Here is a 23,820-nt window from a genome sequence, read left to right as displayed (position 1 = left end):
GTTAGACTATATCTGGAGTGCCTCGTGCATTATGGACTCCATGTGATATGTTGACTCTGGTAATGTAGCATAAGTTCACCAGAATGTTAACACAAACACAAAGAGTATGTAAACTAAACTTGTATTTCCTTCAATAGATAATGTTAAAGTTTTGTTTTTATAATTTGAAAGGAAGTGATGCATTAGGTGGAGGTTTTCATTCTGACGTCATGGGTAAGGGACACAACCTTAAAATCTCAAGATAGAAGTTAGGAAATAGTTCTTTGTGCAAAGGATGATGAAAGTGAGGAAACCTCTCCCACAGAAAGCAAGGGTGCTTGCTGACTTAAGTAATTTTCAATCTGAGATGTATAGTTATTTCCCAAGACAAGGATGTGAAAAGAGATGGAGCTAGAGCAGGTAGGTGGAGTTGAAATACAGATCAATCATTTATTTATCAGTGGATGGTGGCCTTAATGGGGAAAGATGGTCTACTTCTGTGAGTTTGCAGACTTTCAATTTGGATAATTTTTATACTGCATTAGAATTTCTCTTTCTGTACTTCTCAGACATCTACGTTAGCTTTAACCAACTTTGCCAATTTAGGTATTTGTTTTAAAATTAACTAAAATGCTTTAATATAACTGCAAACATTCAATGATTTTGAATACATCAATTGGAACAACAGTTCTATCATTTCAGATGCTTCAGAAGAATTTGTTGACACTTTTTTTGAAGTTGAAGTGGAAATGGAGAAAGAAGTCTGCCGTGACCTGATCTGTACTTCAGTTAAAGATGAAGAAGGTTTATTTTATTTTCCATGCCTTCATTTTAATGTTTATACTGTATTAGCTAAGTACACATAAGGAACATAGAACATAGAACATTACAGCGCAGTACAGGCCCATTGGCCCTTGATATTGTGCCGACCTGTGAAGCCAATCTGAAGCCCATCCAACCTACACTATTCTGCTATTATCCATATGTTTATCCAATGACCATTTAAATGCCCTTAAACTTGACGAGTCTACTACTGTTGCAGGCAGCGCATTCCACGCCCTTACTACTCTCTGAGTAAAGAACCTACCTCTGACATCTGTCCTATATCTATCACCCCTCAGTTTAAAGCTATGTTCCCTTGTGCTAGCCATCACCATCCGAGGAAAAAGGCTCTCACTGTCCACCCTGTCTAATCCTCTGATTATCTTGCATGTCTCAATTAAGTCGCCTTTTAACCTTCTTCTCTCTAATGAAAACAGCCTCAAGTCCCTCAGCCTTTCTTCAAAAGATCTTCCCTCCATACCAGGCAACATCCTGATAAATCTCCTCTGCACCCTTTCCAAAGCTTCCACATCTTTCCTTTAATGCAGCGACCAGAACTGAACGCAGTGCTCCAAATGCAGCCGCTCCAGAGTTCTGTACAGCTGCAACATGACCTCATGGTTCCAAAACTCAATACCTCTACCAATAAAACCTAACACACTGTACGCCTTCTTAACAGCCCTAGGGTACAGAAACTATTTACCAGGATGTTGCCTGGTTTGGAGGGTTTTTGCACTGAGAAGAAATCGAGAAAACTTGGTTTGTTTTCACTTGAATGTCGAAGGATGAGGGGCATGCTGATAGAATTTTACATAAGTATGTGAGTCAAGGATAAAATGGATAGTCAAAGCCTTTTTCCCAGGGTGGGAATATCAATTACTTGGCGACATAGAGAGTAAGTCGAAAGGAGATAAGAGAGGCCGATTTTCACACAGAGGGCAGTAAGTGTTTGGAATGCACTGCCAGAGGAGGTGTTGGAGCAGGATACAGCAATAACCTTTAAGAGGCATCTTGACAGATATATATGAATGAAAAGGGAATGGAGGGATACAGACTGCATAGAGGCAAAATGATTTTAGTTAAGAAAGGCATCATGTGTTGGTTCAGTATCGGTGGGCCAAAAGGCCTGTTCCTGTGGAAGTGGGAAATCATTTCAAACTTTAGCTTATTCAGCGAATACAAACCTAGCGTTTCGCTTTTACTTGCCTTTCTGAATTCCAAAATCAGTCTGTAACTTTCTTAAATAATTATAAGCTTTTCTTAACCTGTAATATCCTCTGAAAACCTATGTCATGTTATGCTTATTATTTGTTTGATAAAAGCACATTCTGATGAGAGAGCTCTCCCTTTTTGAAATTGTGCCAGCTTGTCCTGCTGTAGCTGCTTAAGTAGTATTAAGAAGCTAGTTGATCATATCTCATGCAATTTTTGCTCTTCCATGATGTTCCTTTTGGTTGTTTTTAAATGCAGTTTTTTCGCAGACTTTTTGTTGTAAATTTTTTTGTAGTAACCTCTATTTGGTGAATGATTCCTTTGTACCTGCCAAAGTCAAGACTTTGAGCTTGAAATACATTTTGCCAAACCACCTTTTAACAGTTTGAGGAGGGCATTTCTTGATTTATCTGACTTTTTAGATGTGATTTTGATGAAGCCTGATATGCAGATCTTTTATTTTACAGAATCTAAAATTGTACATAGGTGTTTGATAGAAGTAAATTGACTTTTAAAAGCAAGTAAAGCTATGCAGAGCCTTTAAATCCACTGGATAAAAATGCTGCAGATTCCTATCTCGGCAATGCATTGCTGTAACTGCTAGGAAAAGAATCATAGAATCCCAATAGTGTGGAAGCAGGCTATTCAGTCTGTGAAGTTCACACTGATCCAAGCAGACATGGGGAAAATGTGCGAACTCCGAACAGACAGTCGCACTCGGGTAAAATTGAACCTGGGCCCCTGGTGTTGTGAGGCAGTAGTGCGAACTGCTGAGCTACTGTGCCACCCCAAGTCACATGACCTATATTTAAAATGTTCAGATCAAATGTTTCGTATTGCAAAACAGTCACTGAATTCTACAAAAGTCTCTCAATTACTCACAATATCAAACCATTTCAGTACTCTGTAAAACTGTGAAAAGTAATGCTATATTGTTATTGCATATAAAGTAAAAAATTTATACTTTTAAACTATTGATGGTTTTAATTCACGGTTACCTGTTCCTACAATATACCAACGTTCAAGAAAACCTTGATTATTTTTCACTTAAATCAGACATTCTTTTAAAGCTTGAATTGAAAATTTATTAAAACAGAGCCTGTAATTTTCTGTCCTTTTTCCAAATAAACACAAGATCCTTGGCTATGTATTTTTTTAAATATCACCAAGTTCGAATTGTTTTACCTTTTTGAGGTTGTAGATGCAAAGCTCCAAAAAAAATCTACAAATCATCTCTACCTTTCTCATGCAGACCTCTCTATAGTATCAATAATCACTTTTTTTTAAAAACCAGGTAGTTACAGGAATCATTTGGCATATTGTTGCAATTTACCCTTAATTCCCTGTATAAACTGTCTCTAACTTAAACTGTTTTTAGCATTTGTTTTGATCTGTGCCCTTTGACTGCATCTAATGATTTTAGCTTTCAAAGGTTGCATACCACATGCTGTCATTTTATTTGAGGTAACTGGGTTATAGCTTGTTTTGAGGTGTAATACTGTTTGTGATTTCTTTTTTGACATATTTTAGTTTGAGTGACTAACATTGAGCCTTCATCTTGAACAGGAGGCATGTTTGTGTTTTGGAGTCTTGCGTTATTACAGCATCCATTTCCACTGCACTCCTCCAGTCCTATGGGAAAGCATTAAAACTATTGAGTTTTGAGAAGATTTGTAGCTCAGATTGAGGTTCTGGATGTGAGTTTGCTCGCTGAGCTGGAAGGTTAGTTTTCAGACGTTTCGTCACCATTCTAGGTAGCATCATCAGTGAGCCTCCGAAGAAGCGCTGGTGTTATGCCCTGCTTTCTATTTATCTGGTTAGGTTTCCTTGGGTTGTGATGTCATTTCCTGTTCTTTTTCTCAGGGGATGGTAGATTGACTTGAAGTCAATGTGTTTGTTGATGGAGTTCCGGTTGGAATGTCATGCTTCTGGGAATTCTCGTGCATGTCTCTGTTTGGCTTGTCCTAGGATGGATGTGTTGTCCCAATCAAAGTGGTGTCCTTCCTTATCTGTATGTAAGGATACGAGTGATAGTGGGTCATGTCGTTTTGTGGCTAGTTGATGTTCATGTATCCTAGTGGCTAGCTTCCTACCAGTTTGTCCAATGTAGTGTTTGTCACAGTTCTTGCAAGGTATTTTGTAGATGACGTTCGTTTTATTTGTTGTCTGTATAGGGTCTTTTAAGTTCATTAGCTGTTGTTTTAGTGGGTTTGTGGGCTACCTTGATGCCAAGGGGTCCAAGTAGTCTGGCAGTCATTTCAGAAATGTCTTTGATGCAGGGGAGAGTGGTTATGGCTTCTGAGCCCGTTTTGTCTGTTTGTTTGTTTGGGTTTGTTGCTGAGAAATCGGCGGACTGTGTTCATAGGGTACCCATTCTTTTTGAATATGCCGTATAGGTGATTTTCCTCTGTGACAAACACTACATTGGACAAACTGGCAGGAAGCTAGCCACTAGGATACATGAACATCAACTAGCCACAAAACGACATGACCCACTATCACTCGTATCCTTACATACAGATAAGGAAGGACACCACTTTGATTGGGACAACACATCCATCCTAGGACAAGCCAAACAGAGACATGCACGAGAATTCCTAGAAGCATGGCATTCCAACCGGAACTCCATCAACAAACACATTGACTTGGAGCCAATCTACCATCCCCTGAGAAAAAGAGCAGGGAATAACATCACCAACCCAAGGAAACCTAACCAGATAAATAGAAAGCAGGATATAACACCAGCGCTTCGTCGGAGGCTCACTGATGATGTTACCTAGAATGGTGACGAAACGTCTGAAAACTAACCTTCCAGCTCAGCGAGCAAACTCACATCCATTAAAACTATTTTCTAGCAGGTGAAGACATACTCTTCCATTCTACTTCCAGGCAATCTTCTACATTCTTCCCTCAGTAAATTTAAGGTTGTCCCAAACACCACCATCTTAAGGCCAACAAATTATAACGACTACTTGTCCTGTCCTTGTTGACCCATATTAGCTCTTTGTTAAACAACACCTTGGTTATAAAAACCTTGTCTTTGCTCTCAACTCCTTCTGTGGCCTTTGCCCCATCCTTGGGCCTTCACATTAGCTCTGTAAGGTCCTCCAAGTGCATAAGACTCTTGGGTTTAATATTTAATGAATAACTGTAGCTCAGGTAGTGGCAAACCAACCAACAATTCAAAGACTGTTGGGTGCCTGTGCTACCTTTTTCAATTTCATTAGACAAATAAAAAGATAACTAGAAAGTTATTGTTGAAATAAAATGATCTCTTGGAGAATTTTAGTATGTGTGGTACAAGCAATTTGATGATATCAAATTTTCTCCCTTTTTTTAGCATTCCTGAGGGATCTTTGTGAGATATTATTGTATTTGTTTCTACCTCCTGGAGACTTCCATAACAAAAACATGAGATACTTCCTGAGGGTGAGACTTAACTTTTGAGATGATTTTATAATAAAAATGATATGAGCAATAATTAATCCAACAGCTGCCTTTTAATATGTGATCTATCAAAGACCTATGTGATTTATCTGGAAAAAATAAGATGTTGAACAAGTAATGTAACAAAAAAGCAGTAACATGGTTGAGGGAATTGGTGGTGAGGTAAAACTGTGTGACAATTCACATACGGAAACTGGACCTGTGTCTTCAAATCTTGCTACTTTGCGATGATCTAAATTAGAAATAAGAAGAGCCAGTGTCAAGTTTCATACGTAATTGTGGACATTGAAAAGGAAAACCACGGGAACGTGCTGTTCCAACAATTTGTGTATTCCCCACTCCTGCCTTCCTGATTTTGGATTAAGTGTGCATTGCATAACTTCTAATACTGTATTAAAAACACTGATAAACTGTGGTATAAAAGCTGTTTTTTTTTAATAATCATCAGCCTCAACTGTGCCAGTTTTTATGTACAATTCATCCAAAATCAGCATCACCTTGGTCAAACAACGTTCAATTTCAACTCAATTTGCATTCAATGCAACTCAGTTTTTTGGCAGTCCTTTAAATTAATTTTTGAAACCATCACAAAGGAGTAGGTCCATCTGCAAAGCTGGCCCTCCCAGCATGAATTCATTGCTGTTTAAAGTATCTGTGAATTACATTTTATTTATTATTCCAGGAGCCTTCACAAGTTGAGCTGGACCTTTTTCAGTGTAAAATCATAACTTTTTAAAAAGTTTTTTGAATGTTTGTGTGTGTGTGTGTGTGTGTGTGTGTGGCATGGGTTTCCTCCCATAATCCAAAGATGCGCAGGTTGGGCGGATTGGCTTTGCTATTGCCCATAGTGCCCAGGGAGTTCAGGTTAGGTGGATTAGCCAGTGGTGGGGTGGGTCTGAGTGGGAGCTTTTTGGTGGGTCAGTATGGACTTTTCAATGGGCCTAATGACCTGCCTCCACACAATAGGGATTCTGTGATTTTACAGAACTGACTACTGTAACCCAGTTGGAGATCTTGTCACTTAATGTTGGATGTACTGAATGCTAATTTTCTGTTTGTTTTGAACCCATCTTCATTGGTAGTAATCAAACTTCATCAAATTGTTATCCATACATTGTGGAGCTAGAGGAACACCGCAGGTCAGGCAGCATCAGAGAAGCATGAAATTCAATGTTTGGGGTTTACACCTTTCAGAGGACTGGGGAGGGAGCTTGGAAGTAAATCGAGGGATGGTCGAGCTGGGGAAAGGCATCTCTTCAAATTGTTGCTCTTAAAGATATCAATTTTTTTTTAAAAAGATGGTTTCTTCAGAAAGATATCCAATAACAATGATTTCCATCAAGTTTGAATTTGGCAAAATGCACATGCACTGGAGAGGAAACTGGATCCTGGATGGTAGCAGGATCGGTGCACTTTTTGAAGTGAACGTGCTCATAGAATCTTGAAATGCACCTAAAGTGAGAACTCTATTCTGTTGTTCTTGTACACAGATGATTTTTATTGCACAATTAATGTTATAGTGTAGAAAGCATCATTAAAATGACCATTTTATTTTAGAAAATGTGTACAAATAAAATTCTGTTGCACATTTTCACTTTTGTATTGTGGTGTTGAGTCACATAATCATCATAAATGATTAAAACTGTTTCGACTTGTTTAAATTGCTCAATTTCCTGTGCCCTTGAGCTATGTACATCTTCGTATAGCAGGTATGTAGTTTTTCAAGTGCAAATCGTTTATCTAAAATTTTTTGTGTGCTTTACCTATAGTTGTGCACTCACTAGTACAACAGACTGTTAAAAGTGGCAACAGGGTTGTGGTAAATAGAAATAAATGTGTTGCTATCCAAGAGTAACTACAAGAATGTAATTCATTGGTTCAGTTGAAACAAACAGAGCAAAGTTTTCATAGTTTATGGAATTTTGATCAAACTGATAGCTGTTTTTAACATGCAGACCGAATTTGAGATGCTTTGTAAGTAAAGGTCTATACTATAGTATATAAACTTGAATGTTTTCTGATGCTTTCTACCCTCACACACAAAACTTTGTTTCACATTTTCAGTTAGTAAAATTCTTTGCTAGCCTACTGAAAATTCTATGTTGCATGTTTTATGAAGTGTGAAGTTTTCAGGTGTACTGACACATCTGACTTCTGATTTTAAAATAACAACTTATTCAAAAGGATTATTTAAACTTTTCAGGAAATTTTGGCAAAAGGTATTCTTTTTCCGTTAATCAACCAACTCAGTGATCCCGACTACATTAATCAGTATATTATATGGTTGGTAAGTGGCAAGTTTGATAAAATTTTTGAATCTTTTGGAATGCAAACATGTTTGTTTCATGAATTACATACAATGAGTGCATACTTTTAATAGGTTTGAATTTGATTGAATGTAAATGTTTAGCATATATTAATGTTTGTAAGTGGAATAAATAAAGGGAATAGATGGTTGTAATCGTGTGTTCTATTGTCAGTTTTCTGCACTGAAGGACAAAATAATAATCAACTTGAGGGAACTTGGAAGAAATGTCAGGACCCAAATTTTCCTCTGTGAGAATGAAACAATCTGATTTAACTACATTTTACAAGTGCAAAACTGTTTTGGTGATGCCCTGGGAGTATTTTTCAATTTTTTTTAGTGCAAGGGATTGGTGCCTGTTTGAATAACTCCTGAAGAAGTGTCAGGAAAGGAAATCTTAACACTGAAGATATGTTTAAAAATTCAGCGTGTAGTTTTAGTAACCATTATAAATGAACTTTGGTTCCTCTTTCAGTTACTTTAGGCTGTGCCTTCTTTTGTTAGATATCAAATAAGTTTTAATTGGATTGAATATAATTACTTTGGAAATGACTGAAAATCTTTATTTCAGATCCGTGATGCCAATTGTAATTATGAAGCCTTTTTGAATATTATCAAATTAAGTGACAAAGTCGTAGAACTAGAAGCAGTGAGGGATCGAGCAGCAGAAGAGCTGCAGTATCTTCGATCTTTAGATACTGCTGGTGATGGTAAATATCTGTTTCTTTGCTGTTTTGCTTGCCATTTAAAAATTCTCACATTCTGTTGAAGTCAATAAATTGTGCTGCCTTGATGACAAATAGAGGAATTATTGTTGGGGAGGGACACATTTTTCCTTTTTGGACTATAAGCTGAAAAGGAAGTTGGACATTGATATATAGGTGAAATGCCAGCAGAGGTTTGAAAGTTGGAAAGGTCAAGTAGTGCACATTTTTTAGCTGTGACAGACTTGTGTTCATTTTTGACATGGTGAGGAAGATACTTTGAGATAAAGGACAGAGTTGCATACAGGCCTAAATGATGTAAACCCTCCCAAGAAATCTAGGAAAATTGTGAGAAACCTAACAGGGTCTTTCTTGAGGTTGAGAGCAACAGATTTATTTTCCAACAGAATCCTGGACATGGAAATGAGACCTTTTTTTGAGAGTGAGGGGTAAGATGCCTTTTAACAAGAGCTATTGCTTGTTGTCAGCATCATTAACTCCCAATCTCACCTCACAGCTTCCTATCTTTGTACTTGCCATGGGGAAACAAGATACCAAATATTCCTGTCATGAAAGTGAGCGGATGTCTAGTGACTCCAGCTCACTTCTTCGATCTCGGGATTTCTATTTTAGACACTTAACACCAGCATGTGGGTCATGCTTCGTTGGCGGCAGCAGCAGCATTTACCCCACATTCACTGATCTAAGCATCAGTCACACCAACCCTCAGCATCATTGTGGCATGCCTCTGATCCATTTGACCCACACTGCTGCATAGCCATGCTGCACTCCAAGTCACACCAGCAACTATTGTTGCAAGGGAACCTTGCTCACAAACTATGCAAGATTATGTCTCATGGATGCTCGCTTACACTCTTTATCACTCACTTATTCACTTGCTTTGAGCCTACCTGGTTACTTAGAGCATTCTCGCTCTGAGGAAAGCTTGCCAGATGACAGCCGTCTGATTGGTTGAGCTTTATTTTGTTGTAGGACTGCCAGAGACACCCTTTGGACTGGAGACAATTTGTCCCCTTCTGTGTGGGTAGAAAGAGATTTTTTTTAAAAAAAAGGAAAGAATTCTGATAAGACCTAGTATGTTGTAAAAGTGAAAACAATCATTAATTCAATGACATGCTAGTATCTGTAATGCAAAAAATCCGAATAAATTGTGACAGACAATTTTACCCAACCTTCTGATATGAACCTTTTATTTTCATACTTTTCTTCCCCACCCAAAGGTTTTCCACCCATTATGTACGTTAAACTATGACTTCTATATGTCTTCATTGTAAATGAGTATTTATGAATTCATGCTTTTAGAAGGGGTGTAGTTTAAGTGTGCAGGAGTAGATTAGGGATTATTTTTAAACTGTGTCAGTTGTTAAAATTAAGAATATTATGATAAATAGTTATTCTCTTAATGACAAAACCTGGTATGAATTACTTTTCTCCTGAATATGTGAAATTGGTCATCATCCTTATGTATTTGTAACAGCTTGCTGATTACTTACTGTTCCTCGTTATGTCATGACACTGAATAGATTCTGTGTCTTGTACTTGGATAAATAAAGGATCATCCATATGGAGCTAAAATGTGGTCATGGTGGTTACTGCAGAAATGATTTAAAAAAAATGTTAATTCCAGAAGGCATATTACAAAAGTTCAGACATAAAGAACAATAGAAAATATAGAGACAAAGTTGAGGACAGGCAGCAAAAATAAGTTGATTTGATGTATCTTTTCATTGGGGGGAAAAAAAAACATTAGAACTGGTTTGCCCACGCGTCAGTGTGTAGCAATGGCATTTATTGATGCCAAGCAGAGGCCTGTTATATGGATATGTGTTAGTCAAGAGGGTAGTGTATGATTTTCACCATCTCACTTTTAGAGAGGGCTCAAATTTGAGGCCTGAGTAAGGTGCAGACATCAAGCAAAATAAATGTTGGTACAGAAGCAACACTGCAACCAGGAAGAATGGTGAACATGTTGTCTTTAACCAATATGTAAGCATTTAATTTCCTGACTTTCCGTTCCACAAAGACGTAGCAAAACGGTCCCTGCAGCATTTTCCTCTCCCTATCTGCAACTAAGAGCTTTGACCTCCATTTGCTGTGCCTGGTGCTTTTTCTTTTGCAATCATGAGGAAATGTTTTCAACACTGATAACCGAGTTCTAACTGTTAATGCATCTTTCTGCATTGATGCCATTGTTACTGCACAATTCTTGAAACCAAATCTGTGACTTTGACTGCCAAATCTATTTTCTGGCTACAGGGTTTCTTTGGTGGGGGGAAGGAAAAAAAAAACACTAGGTATTCAAGAACCTCTATACATCCTTGTGTTTTTGTAAGAAAGTTCAGCAATCCATTGACAGCCAAAAAGCTTGGCAGCTGATGTTTCAGAAAGTGGACATTGAGTATAATGTAACATTTGGGATACTAATTTCTTGTCAACTGAGATCCATCTACATTTGCTCAGATTACATCAGATTTGTAGAGCTTTTCCTCAGCTTTTCCCCAACGTTTGAAGTCCTGCTTCTAGGTTCTTTGCTTTATTTTGGTATTGGATTGTGGAAACCTCTTGTTGCTTCAAAGTCATCGCTTCAAACTTGATCTGAATCTGAAATCTCGTTGTTTATCAACTCTTGGAATTTGTATCAGTGAGCAGTCTGCTGCAAATGTGTTCAGTTTGTGTTTTGCTGTAAACTGCATTATGACAGCCTTACCTGTGCAACTTATAGATATAGCTGGTATGGGCACATTTGCACAGACAGATGTAATTTGCAGGATTCGTCATGATTTGCTGATGATTGCATCGTGTTCACTCACTGCAATCACAACTTCTCAGAAACGAAAGCAACCCATGTTTGCACACAGCAGCACATGGATAACATTCAGGCTTGGACCTGCAACCACTACTATCTGGAAGAACAAGGACATCAAGCATATCATCGGCAAATTTGATCTCCAAATTCCATGTCATTCTGATTTGTTTTCATGTCATTGTCCTTTCATGTTTTTAAAATCTCACCTTCTTTCTTCACAGCTCATTGGGTGTGCTTACAACAAATGAACTGCAGCAAATTGCTTGCAGTTGCCTCTTCAAGGCAGTCAGGAATGGGCAATGAATGCTGGATTTTCCAGTGGTAGTCATGTCCCAAAAATGAATTAAGAATGGTGCAATTTTCCTGGAACAAATCCTCCTCCTTGCACATGCTTGATTTTAACAATTCCTGACAGCAACCCCTGATAACAAAGTGTGGGGCTAGATGAACACAGCAGGCCAAGCAACAGCTTAGGAGCACAAAAGCTGATGTTTCTGATGAAGGGTCGAGGCCTGAAACGTCCGCTTTTGTGCTCCTAAGATGCTGCTTGGCCTGCTGTGTTCATCCAGCCCCACACTTTGTTATCTTAGATTCTCCAGCATCTACAGTTCCCATTATCTCTGACAACAACTCCGAATGCTTTTTTCTTTAAAGACCAATCTAACAAAGACTAGTTCTAATACAGCAATGCTCAAACAGAATCTACCCAGCTGATCTTTTTTGAAATAGTATTAGTGATGCTTAAGAGTAATCAAGTATTAATCTATTTTAGTGTGAATCCTATATTGGTAAAATGACCTGCCATCTGTACACAACTTTTAAAGAAATAGTGGGCAGCAGCCAGGGATAATGAATGAAAATGATCAATAATTATCTTTGCTTGTGAAAACACAGTTTCAAGTTATAGAAAATGACGTAGTCTGCTCCTGGTTGGAAGATGTTGAGGAACAAAGTATGTTATAGTCATGGATTTCTGTAGGATACTTTCAAGATTAACCATCTCGTTGAGTCATGAGTTGTGATGAGGTTAGTGCCAGGCCTAAACTTAGAAGAAGCTTTCATTTCTTCTACCTGTTATTAGAAGTCCGACTGACAGCTTTCTGCAGATCGCCCATTTTCTTCTGAATTTGTGTCCTGCTCCTCTGACTAATGTTGACAAGGTAAATCTTGTTCACTTTTTGTTTTGCTATACCAATTATTTCTATGGAGCATAACCAAGGGCAATCCTTGCCCTCACTTTCAGCAAAATCAGTCTCAACATACTAAATTTTGTGGTATATCAGTTAAAAAGTCCAAATCCAGGATTTTTTAGAAAAGCTGTTTTCTCCCCCCAAACTCAAATGAAAGTACGATATTTTAAATAAAACTCGAGCCATTAGGTCAACCTCTGTTATTGAACGTGCCTGAATATTTAATGAAGAAGATTGTTATTTGGACAGGGCAGAACATGAAAACCATACAAATCTGTGTTTTCCAGTGATAGTTGCATCCGTTAAATGAATTATTTTTGCCAATTCCTTACACAATGTGACTTAAGCTTTGCTAACTTAGTCACTAACATTACAGTTTCTCTTGTGTATTATTTTTAACTTGAATTTGTGTATATATTTTAATTAATCATTTTATAAAACATACTTAAATGTATTAAATAAGTTTAGAATTTTGAGTTAACCATGTTTTGAATTATTGCTGCTCTAATTTCAGATATAAGCACTATAAAGAATCAGATAAACAGTTTACTGTTCGTGAAGAAAATCTGTGAAACAAGAGTTCAGAGATTAAACTCAGGAAAGGTAACTGGTTTAATCTCCATTAACATCAATTAAATATTTTTGATTTTTTCCTTGAAGCCAAAGTTTCTATCATTTTCAATTGAATGTTTTAAAGTTTTTAATTTAAAAAGATTGAGAGAATAATATCAAATCCATTCCTGTGGTTGAATTTTGCATACTTGCTCGCCCAACAATGCAAGTATATTTAAAATTAAAGAAAATTGTCTGTCTCAATCCAGGACTTTCGAAGATTGGGTATTATTCGATGCTGCCATAAAATGGACATTTGTTATTAATCCTGTATTCAAAAGTGAAATAGTTGACATTCATGATAAGCACGCATGTTCATCATTTAATCGTGTCAGATTATGCTGTCAAACTTGCTCCCTGTACCAGTATCCTCCAACAAAGCAATGATACATGCATTTGGAGGTGGGGAAAAAAAGCTGAAAATGTTGCATCTCTGAAACGTATTCAAAACCTATTTAAAAATACATAGTCATTTAGTAATCTAAAACAAATGTTATAATATTTCAGATGCAAGATTCTTCCTTAATCGAAATAAGGAGAGTTATATTTGATTGTTTCAGTTTATACATGGCCACTTGAAATAGCTTAATTGAGTGTTCCTTTTATTCGGAGCCTCCAGATAAATGACAACTTCATTACTGAAAATAGACACTGATGCCAATTGTCTGGTACCTGTGAGAAGAGACTTGAAGAACTGTGACAGTATCATTTTTATAATTTTGTTTTTCGCCGAGATAGCTATACAATTTTCTTTGAAAATACTAGTGTTTGCAGCATGAACAGCTTTTGCTGAAACATTTTCCCACAGCTAACTAGCAGGAAGGCAAGGCATTCTGCGAATTTCAACCCTTTTCCTCACAGACTGTTCATTTTGAATCCAGTTTATATTTGTAATGTTAATCAAGCTTTTGCATCCACCTTTTATCTGTCAGTACTTTATGATTTGTTACAGCAACTCCACTGTCTCTTCCAAACTACTGCTTTTTTTAAAAACTCTTCTAAAAAATATCAATTTTGAGTTTCTGCTTAAAGGTTTGAATACCTTTCCTGTAGTCACTCTTGAATATTTTGGCTTTAAATTCCACACCATGCCACATTCTGTCTTTAATATTATACTCTAAAATTTATATTACATTGCATCTTTTAAAGAAAGAAAACATTGAGACACATCACTGGGGTATTGAAGCAAACATGCTGAATCAAAGATGGTCAAAGTGGTTTTTAATCCTTAAGGGATGTAATTGGAATGGAAAAGGAATAAATGGAAGGAATTCCAGAAAGTGTGATTTGGATGATTAAAGGCACAGCCTCTGTAGGTGAAATGAAAGGAGCATGGTACATAAGAACAGAAGAAATGGGATACAAGTGTATTGTATGGTCCTATGTGTCTGCTTAATCTGATCATGACTGATTTTTCTTGATGGGATTTTCTTGAATGATCAGAATTTTATATATCTATGCTTTCAGGAGTATCCACGGAATTAAAAAAAATTACAAATCTTTGAGTGATTTATTTTTCTATCTCATCAGACCTAACTGGCCCCTTAAATTGAAACTTTGTCCATGCTATTGATTCTCCAGTGAGCTAATCTATTGATCTGATCTGTATTTGTGGATGGAAAATCAGAGTTAATTTTCAAGTTTAGTTCTGAAAAAGTTATATTAATGAGAGCTGGAAATGTGATGTGTCATTTATTGTGAAAGAGACGGTTTAGGTGTGAGTGGAACGAAAGAGTTCTGCAAAGTGTTGAAGCATGTTAAAGATTAGAAGTCAAAGATATTGTAAGCCAGAAGATAAAGGAAATGGGAACAGTTGAACAGAAGAGGGAAAGCATTGGTCCAAAGTAGGTGTCAAAATAGCGTATAGGTCAACTCCGACTCTCAGCAAAAATATCAACTCTAGTTATACGGGTAGATTGGAGAGGTTGTGACTGTTACTCTTGGAGAGAAGATGGCTAATGGAAAACGTGATAAAAGTCCTTAATATCATGAGAGCTCTGTAAAGAGTAAATGGGGAGAACCTACTCCTCTTGTAAAAGGATGGAAAATAAGAGGGCACAGATGTAAGGTGATTTGTATGAGGAGTAATTATGATGTGCAGACTACTTTTTTGCATGTCAAGTGATTTGGATTTAGAATGCATCACCTGGAGGCAGTCAATTAAGGCATTCAAGCATTGATTGGGAACAATGTGCAAAGATATACGAAATAGGCATGCAACTGGCAAAAAGTCAATACTAGTTGGAGAACCAGTGCGGATATAATGGCTGAATGGCACCATAATAATTCTATGATTTTGTGAAAACCAGGTAGAGATACTGGAGAGATGAAGGTATCAAAGTGGAGAACAGAATTGATGTTATTGAACTTAACTCTAGAAGTTTATAAAATATCTACAATTAGGACAAGCAATGTTCATACACAATCTACAAAAGCTTGGGCATTACGCCTTTGCAGGCACCTATAGCCACACTTTTTTTTTCTTTGGACGAAGTGAGCAGAGCTGAAGGAGAAGCAGACAGAGGAGGATGGTGGGTATAGATGGTTGTAAATGGTTTCTATTCAAGGTTGAAGTGAAGACTATCGGAGAGATGGTGGTGTAGAGGTATCGGATGTCTTTAGTGAAGAGGTGATTACTAGGGCCAGTAAACAGGCTAGAGTGGGTGAGGACAGCAGAGAAAATAAGCTAGTTGATGGCTTGCTAACAGTTATTGATTTTTGAAAAGAAAAAGCATCAGTGCAGGTAACATGTAGGGGAGGGATCCAGGTGGAAGAGAGTATTAATGAAAATGCCAGTGGACTCTTCCCCAATGATGTCAGCATGGAGGTGAATGTAACAGAAGGGTTCATTGTGTTGTGCTCAAAAGTCATGAAGTTTGGAGGGATAGGGGAGTCCTTTGTATTCACGAAATGCTCTCCAATACATGTTAAAAAGAAGGATTAGAAAAATGGTAAGGTCAGAGAAAAGAATTTGAGTAGTTTAATGCACAAAGAGGTTTGGCACTAAATGTATGATATTAATTGATTTAAATCAGAGAATAGTTTAAATTTCAAATGTTAGGAATTGAGAGTCAACATAGTTTAGTTATGGCAGGTCAGATCAACATCTCCTGGTGAGCGACTAGTTACAAGTAGCGGACTTTTAAGTGAATTCAATTTATGGAAACAAACCAATTCCAGTAACCAAAACAAAGTTACTGGAAAAGCTCAGCAGGTCTGGCAGCATCTGTGAAGGAGAAATCCGTGTTAATATTTCGAGTCCAGTAACGCTAGTTCTGAGGAAGGGTCACTGGACCCGAAACGTTAACTCTGTTTTTTCCTTCACAAATGCTGCCAGACCGGCTGAGCTTTTCCAGCGACTTTGTTTTTCTTCCTGATTTACAGCATCTGCAGTTGTTTCGGTTTTTATAAGGTAAGGGGGAGGCAGTCATCAGAACGAAAATGACGTGAGAGTTTAGAAATTCGGCACAGAGTTGAAGCTGACACTAAACTTGGAGTGTGGTTCAGCATGGAACTGTGGTGGGAATATGGATAGAATCTTTGGTAAGTGTGCAGTATTTGTGGTTGGATCATGCATGGTATTGAAATATATTTTGATGTGCCAATGAGCTGTACTGTATCAGATTATTAAGTTTGTGAATATATTCTATTCCTGTGAGCTATAATCTTCAGTATGATCAATGGTTTGCTCAAGAATATTGAGGAGCGGAGGGGGCAAACAAAATTGACCTGGATTTTTCAATGGCCAATCATTATTCCAGGGTAGAAAGAAGTTTTGAAAGGGAACCCTGCAGAATTCCCATCATAGACTCCAAAAGAATTGCCTGGAAATTGAAGATTCTCCTTAGCATTTCCTCTGATCATGGAATCTTCGGAAGTCTTCATTTTAAATCTGAATGTTCTGATGAAAGAAAGTGAATAGTTGCTTGGGAAAAGTTGGATTGTTAAGTACATAGTCTATCTCCTGAGTAACTATTTAGCTGATCCCATAGTTAGTTCACACACTCCAACAATACGTTCCCCAGATCCTTATATCTCAAGGGTCTGACCTGACATCCCCAGCTGCCCACCTCCTCACTTCACTTGCTCCAGACCAGCTACCCCCTTCCAATACCCTCTGACTCTCCCAGTAACTTTATCACTTGCACCTTCAAATTTCAGGCTATGCAGCTTATTCCTGTGAAAAGAGTTATAGTTTGCTTTCCTCAACATTCTGAACTTTGAAAAATGTGTCATTGTGAAATCATGGCTCAGTGTTTCTGAGAGACCCCTAATCAAATTCTCCTGTCAGCAATGTAGAGCAATTTCCTTTATTTTACTAAAAAAGGCAGAGTGACAGTCTCTGTGAGATTGCTATTCCTTGACAATCCTGGGGTCTAGCTGATTCTTTGCATTTAGCTCAACTTCCACATGCAGTCTTTGTGCCATCAAGCTTTTGCTTTTTTTAAAATTTGTACATCAAAGCGTTTTCAGATTTTTACTGTGTCCAATGTGTTTACTTGCTCCTGCCACAGAAGGTTAATGGGAAGCTTTGCTATTTCCTCCAAAAACAATACATTTGCAGGCCTTGACAAAGTGAGAGTAGTAATGAATATCTGATTAGGAAGTGTATTAGATCAAAGTGGCAATAAGCATAGTTCTAGACATTCACTACCACCCGAGAGAAGAAATTCCCTTCTGTCTCAGTATTAAATGAGTGATCCTTTGTTCGGTAACTATGTCCACTGGTTTAAGGAGTCTGTCGCAGCGTGTCTCCCTATTGAATAATATGCTTTGATTTTTATATGGAAGTTAGAATCTGCATTAAAAGAATAAAGTATTTTATGATTGCCACTTGAAGGTCCAGTTCTATTTAAATGTGCGAAGAAGCTATCAAATATTTTGGTATAAAGTATGAATTCAGTAAAATGTTGCGCATTTCAGCTTATAGTGAACTGCTGATAGGATTGAGTATGAAAATTATTCATGTTAATAGAACCTTCAACTGGGAATAACTACCAGATTTAGGATTCCAAAATGGCTAGCCTAATGCTGTCTCCCATTTTCACAGATTCTGGGCAAGGATTTTTTTGTGTGGACTTTAGGTTACTATCGTAGGTACTTAAATCATAGGATCCATACTGTGTGGAAGCAGGCCGTTTGTCCCATTGTCTCCATGCTGACCCTCCAAAGAGCATCTCCCCAAACTCCCCCGCTGCCCCCCAAAAACCTTCCCCACAACCCTGCATATCCCTTTGGCCAATCTATCTAACCTGTGCATCTGTGCACTGTGGGAGGAAACTGGAGCACCTGGATGAAACTGGGTGCAGACTCCACACCAACAGTCACTTGAGGGTAGAATTGAACCCTGGTCCCTGGCACTGTGGTGCAGCAGTGCTAACCTCTGAACACTGTACCACCCTGTGGGTTATGAAAATGAGAGATGAAAATTAACATTAGTCTTGAGGAAAATGTAAATAAAAAGGAAAGGACAAGGTATTAGATCAAAGCGGCAATAAGGATAGTTCTCAACATGCACTACCTCCCGAGAGAAGAAACTCCCTTCTGTCTCAGTATTAAATGAGTGATCCTTTATTCGATAACTGTCCACTGGTTTAATACGCTCCCACAAATGGAAGCATCTACTCCATCAAATCACTTCAGCATCTTGTATATTTCAATAAATCACCCATCATTCTTCTTAATTGTAATGAATAAAGACCTAACTTGTTTAACTGCTCTCAATTAATTAAGCCCCTTCATCCCAGGACTTAGCCTGTTGAATCTTTTTTATGACTTCTAATGCCATCGTACGTTTTTAAAACACGGGATCAAAACTGTACACAGTAATCCACATGCTGTCTCTCCAACCCCCTACATTGTTACAAAACATCCCTATTTTTATACTGTCTAAGGCCAAAATTCCATGTGTCTTCTAAATCCTTACGGCAACTTAATCATTGGTTTTGTAACACTTACTCCCTAGCTGTTTTCATTAATCCCCATTTTGGGATTGCCTCTTCTGACATTATTCAAGCAACATTGTCACAGTTCAGTCTTGTGTAGGGTAAGCTTCTACCCACCCTATAAATTGGTCAATACAACCAAACAACTTTTTTTCCCTGACTGGAGAAAGGGATCTGTGAAATTGATTTGTAACTGCTCCTATGGCCCAGTTGAATAGGGTTGCGACAACATGGGGTCTTGACTTGTCTTCCCAGGTCATTTTATCATGCCACACATGGTCTGTCTCCCGGGATAATGGGAACTGCAGATGCTGGAGAATTCCAAGATAATAAAATGTGAGGCTGGATGAACACAGCAGGCCAAGCAGCATCTCAGGAGCACAGAAGCTGACGTTTCGGGCCTAGACCCTTCATCAGAGACTCTGATGAAGGGTCTAGGCCCGAAACGTCAGCTTCTGTGCTCCTGAGATGCTGCTTGGCCTGCTGTGTTCATTCAGCCTCACATTTTATTATCTTGTTCTGTCTCCCATTGTGTGCATTTCACAGCATATATGTTCATGAGGTTATGCTAAATGCAGTGAGGTGCTACCACCCTTCTCTCCCCCTCTCTTCCCCCCCCCCCCCCCCTCACCAAATGCCATCAATACCTTTTACCACTCCTTGTTCTTCCCATTGCTTTTTCTTTCCTCTTCCATACCCCAATCTAAATGCAACATGTTCGTTACTTCAGGCTCAATTGCTGCTGCTGCTACCGCCACTTCATGTTCAGGGCCTGTTGTGGCTGCCTTATCTGCCTGCCTGTTGCCCAGGTGAATAGGATCTGTTCCCTTCTGATGTGCTTTAACCTTTTATCACTGCTCCCTCCAGTAGCCTAGCAGCTCCCACTAATTCCTTAATTACGGTCTCATTCTGTATATGTCTTCCTCCTGAGTTGATACACCCTCTTCAATTCTATATTATCATATAACAACGTAAAGCTACAATGGCTTGCCAGCTGCCTTTGTTGGTGTTAGCTCGTTGAGTGTAGTGTCACATTGTGTGCTTATCGGTACCCAACATTTCAACTTCTTTTCAAAGGTCTTGTTTGTTCTTTCTACCACACCTGAAGATGTGAATGTGTTACTAACCATCTGGTATTGTCCAGATTACCTTGATTAGTAATAATCCATAGGAGAAGTTGTTACTGGTGCTAATTCTTAAAGTATTTAGATATAAATATGTAAACTGCCAAATCAAAAGCATTCACAACTCTCTTTCCTTACGCTGCATCCAACTTGTGACAATTCATTGAAATAAAAACATCCACAAGTTCTCAAAACAAAGCACGTTTACTATTCCTATCTTCTCATGAGACTTAAAAATCATCTGCGCAATATTCTTAATGAAAATCAAACCATTCTCTTTGATCCCAGGTGCTACATGGTTTGAACATGCCTATCTTTTACATTTAGACATTTAGATACTTCTGTGCCAGATTCAAATAACCAATGGGAGTTCCCTTTTAATTGTCAACTCTTAACTGATATCAGGACAAAATTTCCTTATTTCTCACATGCATCATTCATTGGTCAACCTAGACTTTTAGCCAAAATATTCAACTCTTTAGTACTTGCCCCCTGCTTGGATCTGAGGCTGGTATAATAAAAACCAAAAGAGCTGCTGATGCTGTAGGTCAGGAACAGTTGCTAGAAAAGCTCAAGAGGGTCTGGCAGCATCTGTGAAGGAAAAAAACAATTAACGTTTCACATCCAGTGACCCTTTAAGCTTTGGTATAAACTTGCATAATAGGATTGTAGAATAGCATACCATTGATGACCACTATCCAGCCTTACCTGTCCTTTTATGCTAATTTTAGGAACATGGTTTCAGGGAACAGAATTCACACTGGAAACTTAATGATAAGGCAGTGGGAAGGGATGGATTGCAACTTATGCAAAATGTTACATGTAAAAGTCAGCCCTCTATTTTTGGATTAATATTAACTTTTGCAATAGAAACAGTTCGGACAAGGTTTACTCAATTGTTCCATGAAATGAAGACATTATCGATGAGAGATGGGTGGGCTGATTCACCTTGTATCTGTTAGGGTTTAGAGAGTTGCTTTGTGAAGCTAATTAGATCCTGAGTGGAATTGACAGGGCAGATGCTGAAAGCACATCCTCCTTTTGGGACTGAGTACAACCAGGGGACTCAATTTTTTCTTTAAAAAAGCCTCCAATTTAAGCTAGAGATGGCGAGTTTTTTTTTCCTTGTACAGAGTCCATAAGACCGTAATAAACAGGAACAGGAGTTGTCCATTCAGCTCCTGAAGCCCCCTCCTCTACTCATGAACATCAGGTCAGCCATGATCTTACTCACATCCACTTTCCTGCATTTTCTTCAAAACCCTTGATGCCCTTATTGATTAAGAATCTACCTCAGCTTTAAATGTACCCATGGACTCTTCCCCACAGCTCTCTGTGGAAAGGAGTTCCAGATGTTCTCAATCCTCAGAAGAAATTTCCCCTCATCTCAATATTAAATTTGTACCCGTTTATGCTGAGACTGTGTCCTCTGGTCCTAGACTGTCTAAGAGGGAAACATTGCCTCAGCATTTACCCTGTCAAGCCCTTAAGAATCCTATATGTTTCAAAGAGACCACCTCATTTATCTGCTGAACTCTATTGCGTAAAGTCTCAAACTGTTTAACTTTTGCTCATAAGACGATGCCTACATACTTTGGCTCATCTTAGTGAACCTTCTCTGAACTGCTTCCAATTAAATGGTATCTTTCCTTAAATAAGGAGACAAAAGCTGCATAATGCACTCTGTAATCTCACCAGTTCCTTGTACAGTTGCAGTAAGAGTTCTCTACTTTTTGCATCCGAGTGCTAGCTTTCTGTTTCATGCACAAAAACCTGCCCGGTACCTTTTCTGTTGCAATTTTCTGCAGTTTTTCTCCATTTAAGTAATACTCTCATTTAATTCTCCATTCCCGAAAAGAACAAAATCAGATTGTCCCCCATTTCATTCCATTTGTCAATTTGTATTAACCTATCAATATCTCTCTGAAAACTGTATGTGTCTGTCTAATAACTTGTCTTTCCATATATTTTTGTGTTGTCTGCAAATTTTGTAACAGTACTTCTGTTTCCTTCCTCTAAGTTGTTAATATACATTGTAAACTTTTGCAGTCCCAGCACTGATCCCTGTAGAACTCCAGGTTATAACTTGCCAGCTGGAAGCGTCCTGACTTGAAACGTCAACTCTCCTGCTTCTCTGATGCTGCCTGACCTGCTGTGTTCCTTGAGCACCACATTGTATTGACTCGGATTCCAGCATCTGCAGTTCTTGCTATTTTCCGTATCCCCACTTGCTGTTTCCTTCCTGTTAGCCAGTCCTCTATAATTGCCAATCATCTGCTACCTCCAACACCATGGTCTCTTGTGACTTAGTCTTTTGTGAGGTACCTTGTCGAACACCTGCAAGTCCAAACACACGATATCTACTGTTTCTCTTCTATCTGATCTGAATTTCCTTGAAAAACTGTAATAAATTTCCCTTTCATGAAGCCATGCTCACTCTGCTCGATTTAGATTATAATTTTCCAAATGTGTTGCTATTACTTCCTCATTGGATTCCAACATTTTTTCAACAATAAATGTTAGGCTAATTTGGACTGTAGTTACCCACTTTTTACCTCCTTCCCTTTTCGAATGGGGGTATCACATTGACAGTTCCTCTGATACTTTTCCAGAACCCAAGAACTTTTGGAAAATTATTACCAATGCATCCACTGTCTCTGTAGCCACTACTTATTATGATCCGAAGATGCACGCCTTGGAGCTATTGAGCACAACTGTCTATAACCCTATTTTAGTGATGGTCCTTAATTTGTCTCTCGTATTCTTTAGTATTAATGGGAAGTTTGAACTAATTTCCAGTCATTAGTGTGTTGAATTCTCTCCCCCAGAGTACAATGGAGTCACTCATACAATGTTCTTAAGACAGAGTTAGACCTATTCTTAATAGATAGGGAAATAAAAGGTTATAGAGGTAAACATATAGATAGAAATGTAGAGCTGAGAACCCATTCGGATTAGCTGCAATCTCATTAAATTGTGATAAAGACTCAAGGGATCAAATGGCCTCCTTCAGCATAAAGTTTGTATTTTCATTGGTATCAAGTGGTTTTAGTGTCTCATAGGGTGGATGACCAGCAAATGTTAAATAGTTACCTTGTAAAGTTAACATGAGTGCAGCTAAATAGATCTGCAGATTTTGCCCACTTCTAACATTTCATTGAATGCGAAGTAATAGTGAATTATACTGGTGAAGTTATTTATCAACTGCAGTCAAAATGTGCACATTTATCTCTGTTGATAAGGTAACTCATTTACTTAGCTTTTTGACAAGTGGGAAGTGCAATTGATATCAGAAAGTGAAGGAGACCTGTAATCCTGTTGGAGTACTGAATGACATGAGGGGATAAAGGGAATAATTTCTGGCAATGGCAGATATCTTTGTTGGATATCACTACGATGAAATGTTTGAATGCCAAAGTTTGAGAAGCTTAACATGTATCATAGTACCAAATTAAAGTAAGTGACTTTCAAATACTTTTGTTAATTTAAGTCCTTTCGGTAGAATAGAGACAGTTTGTGCTCTTGAGGCACTATGCACTTCTACACTGAAGCCGTCTTGCAGCAAACTAGTTTTTATGAATCTAAAGTGAAATAATTGGTTCTAAACATGCATAAAACATCTGTGAATTATGCTAACAAAAATAGAAAATGCT

General features: G+C 38.1%; 1 protein-coding gene across 3 annotated transcripts in view; it reads left to right on the top strand.

Moving 5' to 3' along the window:
• The window catches only part of snx13 (sorting nexin 13), a 184,043-nt gene that overhangs the window by 102,758 nt on the left and 57,465 nt on the right, over window positions 1–23,820 (top strand). For all 3 annotated transcript variants that reach the window (XM_059654543.1, XM_059654549.1, XM_059654551.1), the window contains exons 7-11: window positions 682–783; window positions 5,354–5,442; window positions 7,664–7,747; window positions 8,337–8,475; window positions 13,001–13,089. In XM_059654543.1, coding sequence (XP_059510526.1) covers window positions 682–783; window positions 5,354–5,442; window positions 7,664–7,747; window positions 8,337–8,475; window positions 13,001–13,089 — 503 coding nt within the window. The remainder of the gene's footprint in view (window positions 1–681; window positions 784–5,353; window positions 5,443–7,663; window positions 7,748–8,336; window positions 8,476–13,000; window positions 13,090–23,820) is intronic.

This window comes from Stegostoma tigrinum, chromosome 2 (assembly GCF_030684315.1).
Source record: "Stegostoma tigrinum isolate sSteTig4 chromosome 2, sSteTig4.hap1, whole genome shotgun sequence".
Taxonomy (NCBI): Eukaryota; Metazoa; Chordata; class Chondrichthyes; order Orectolobiformes; family Stegostomatidae; genus Stegostoma; species Stegostoma tigrinum.
This window is presented reverse-complemented; position numbering and strand designations above follow the sequence as displayed.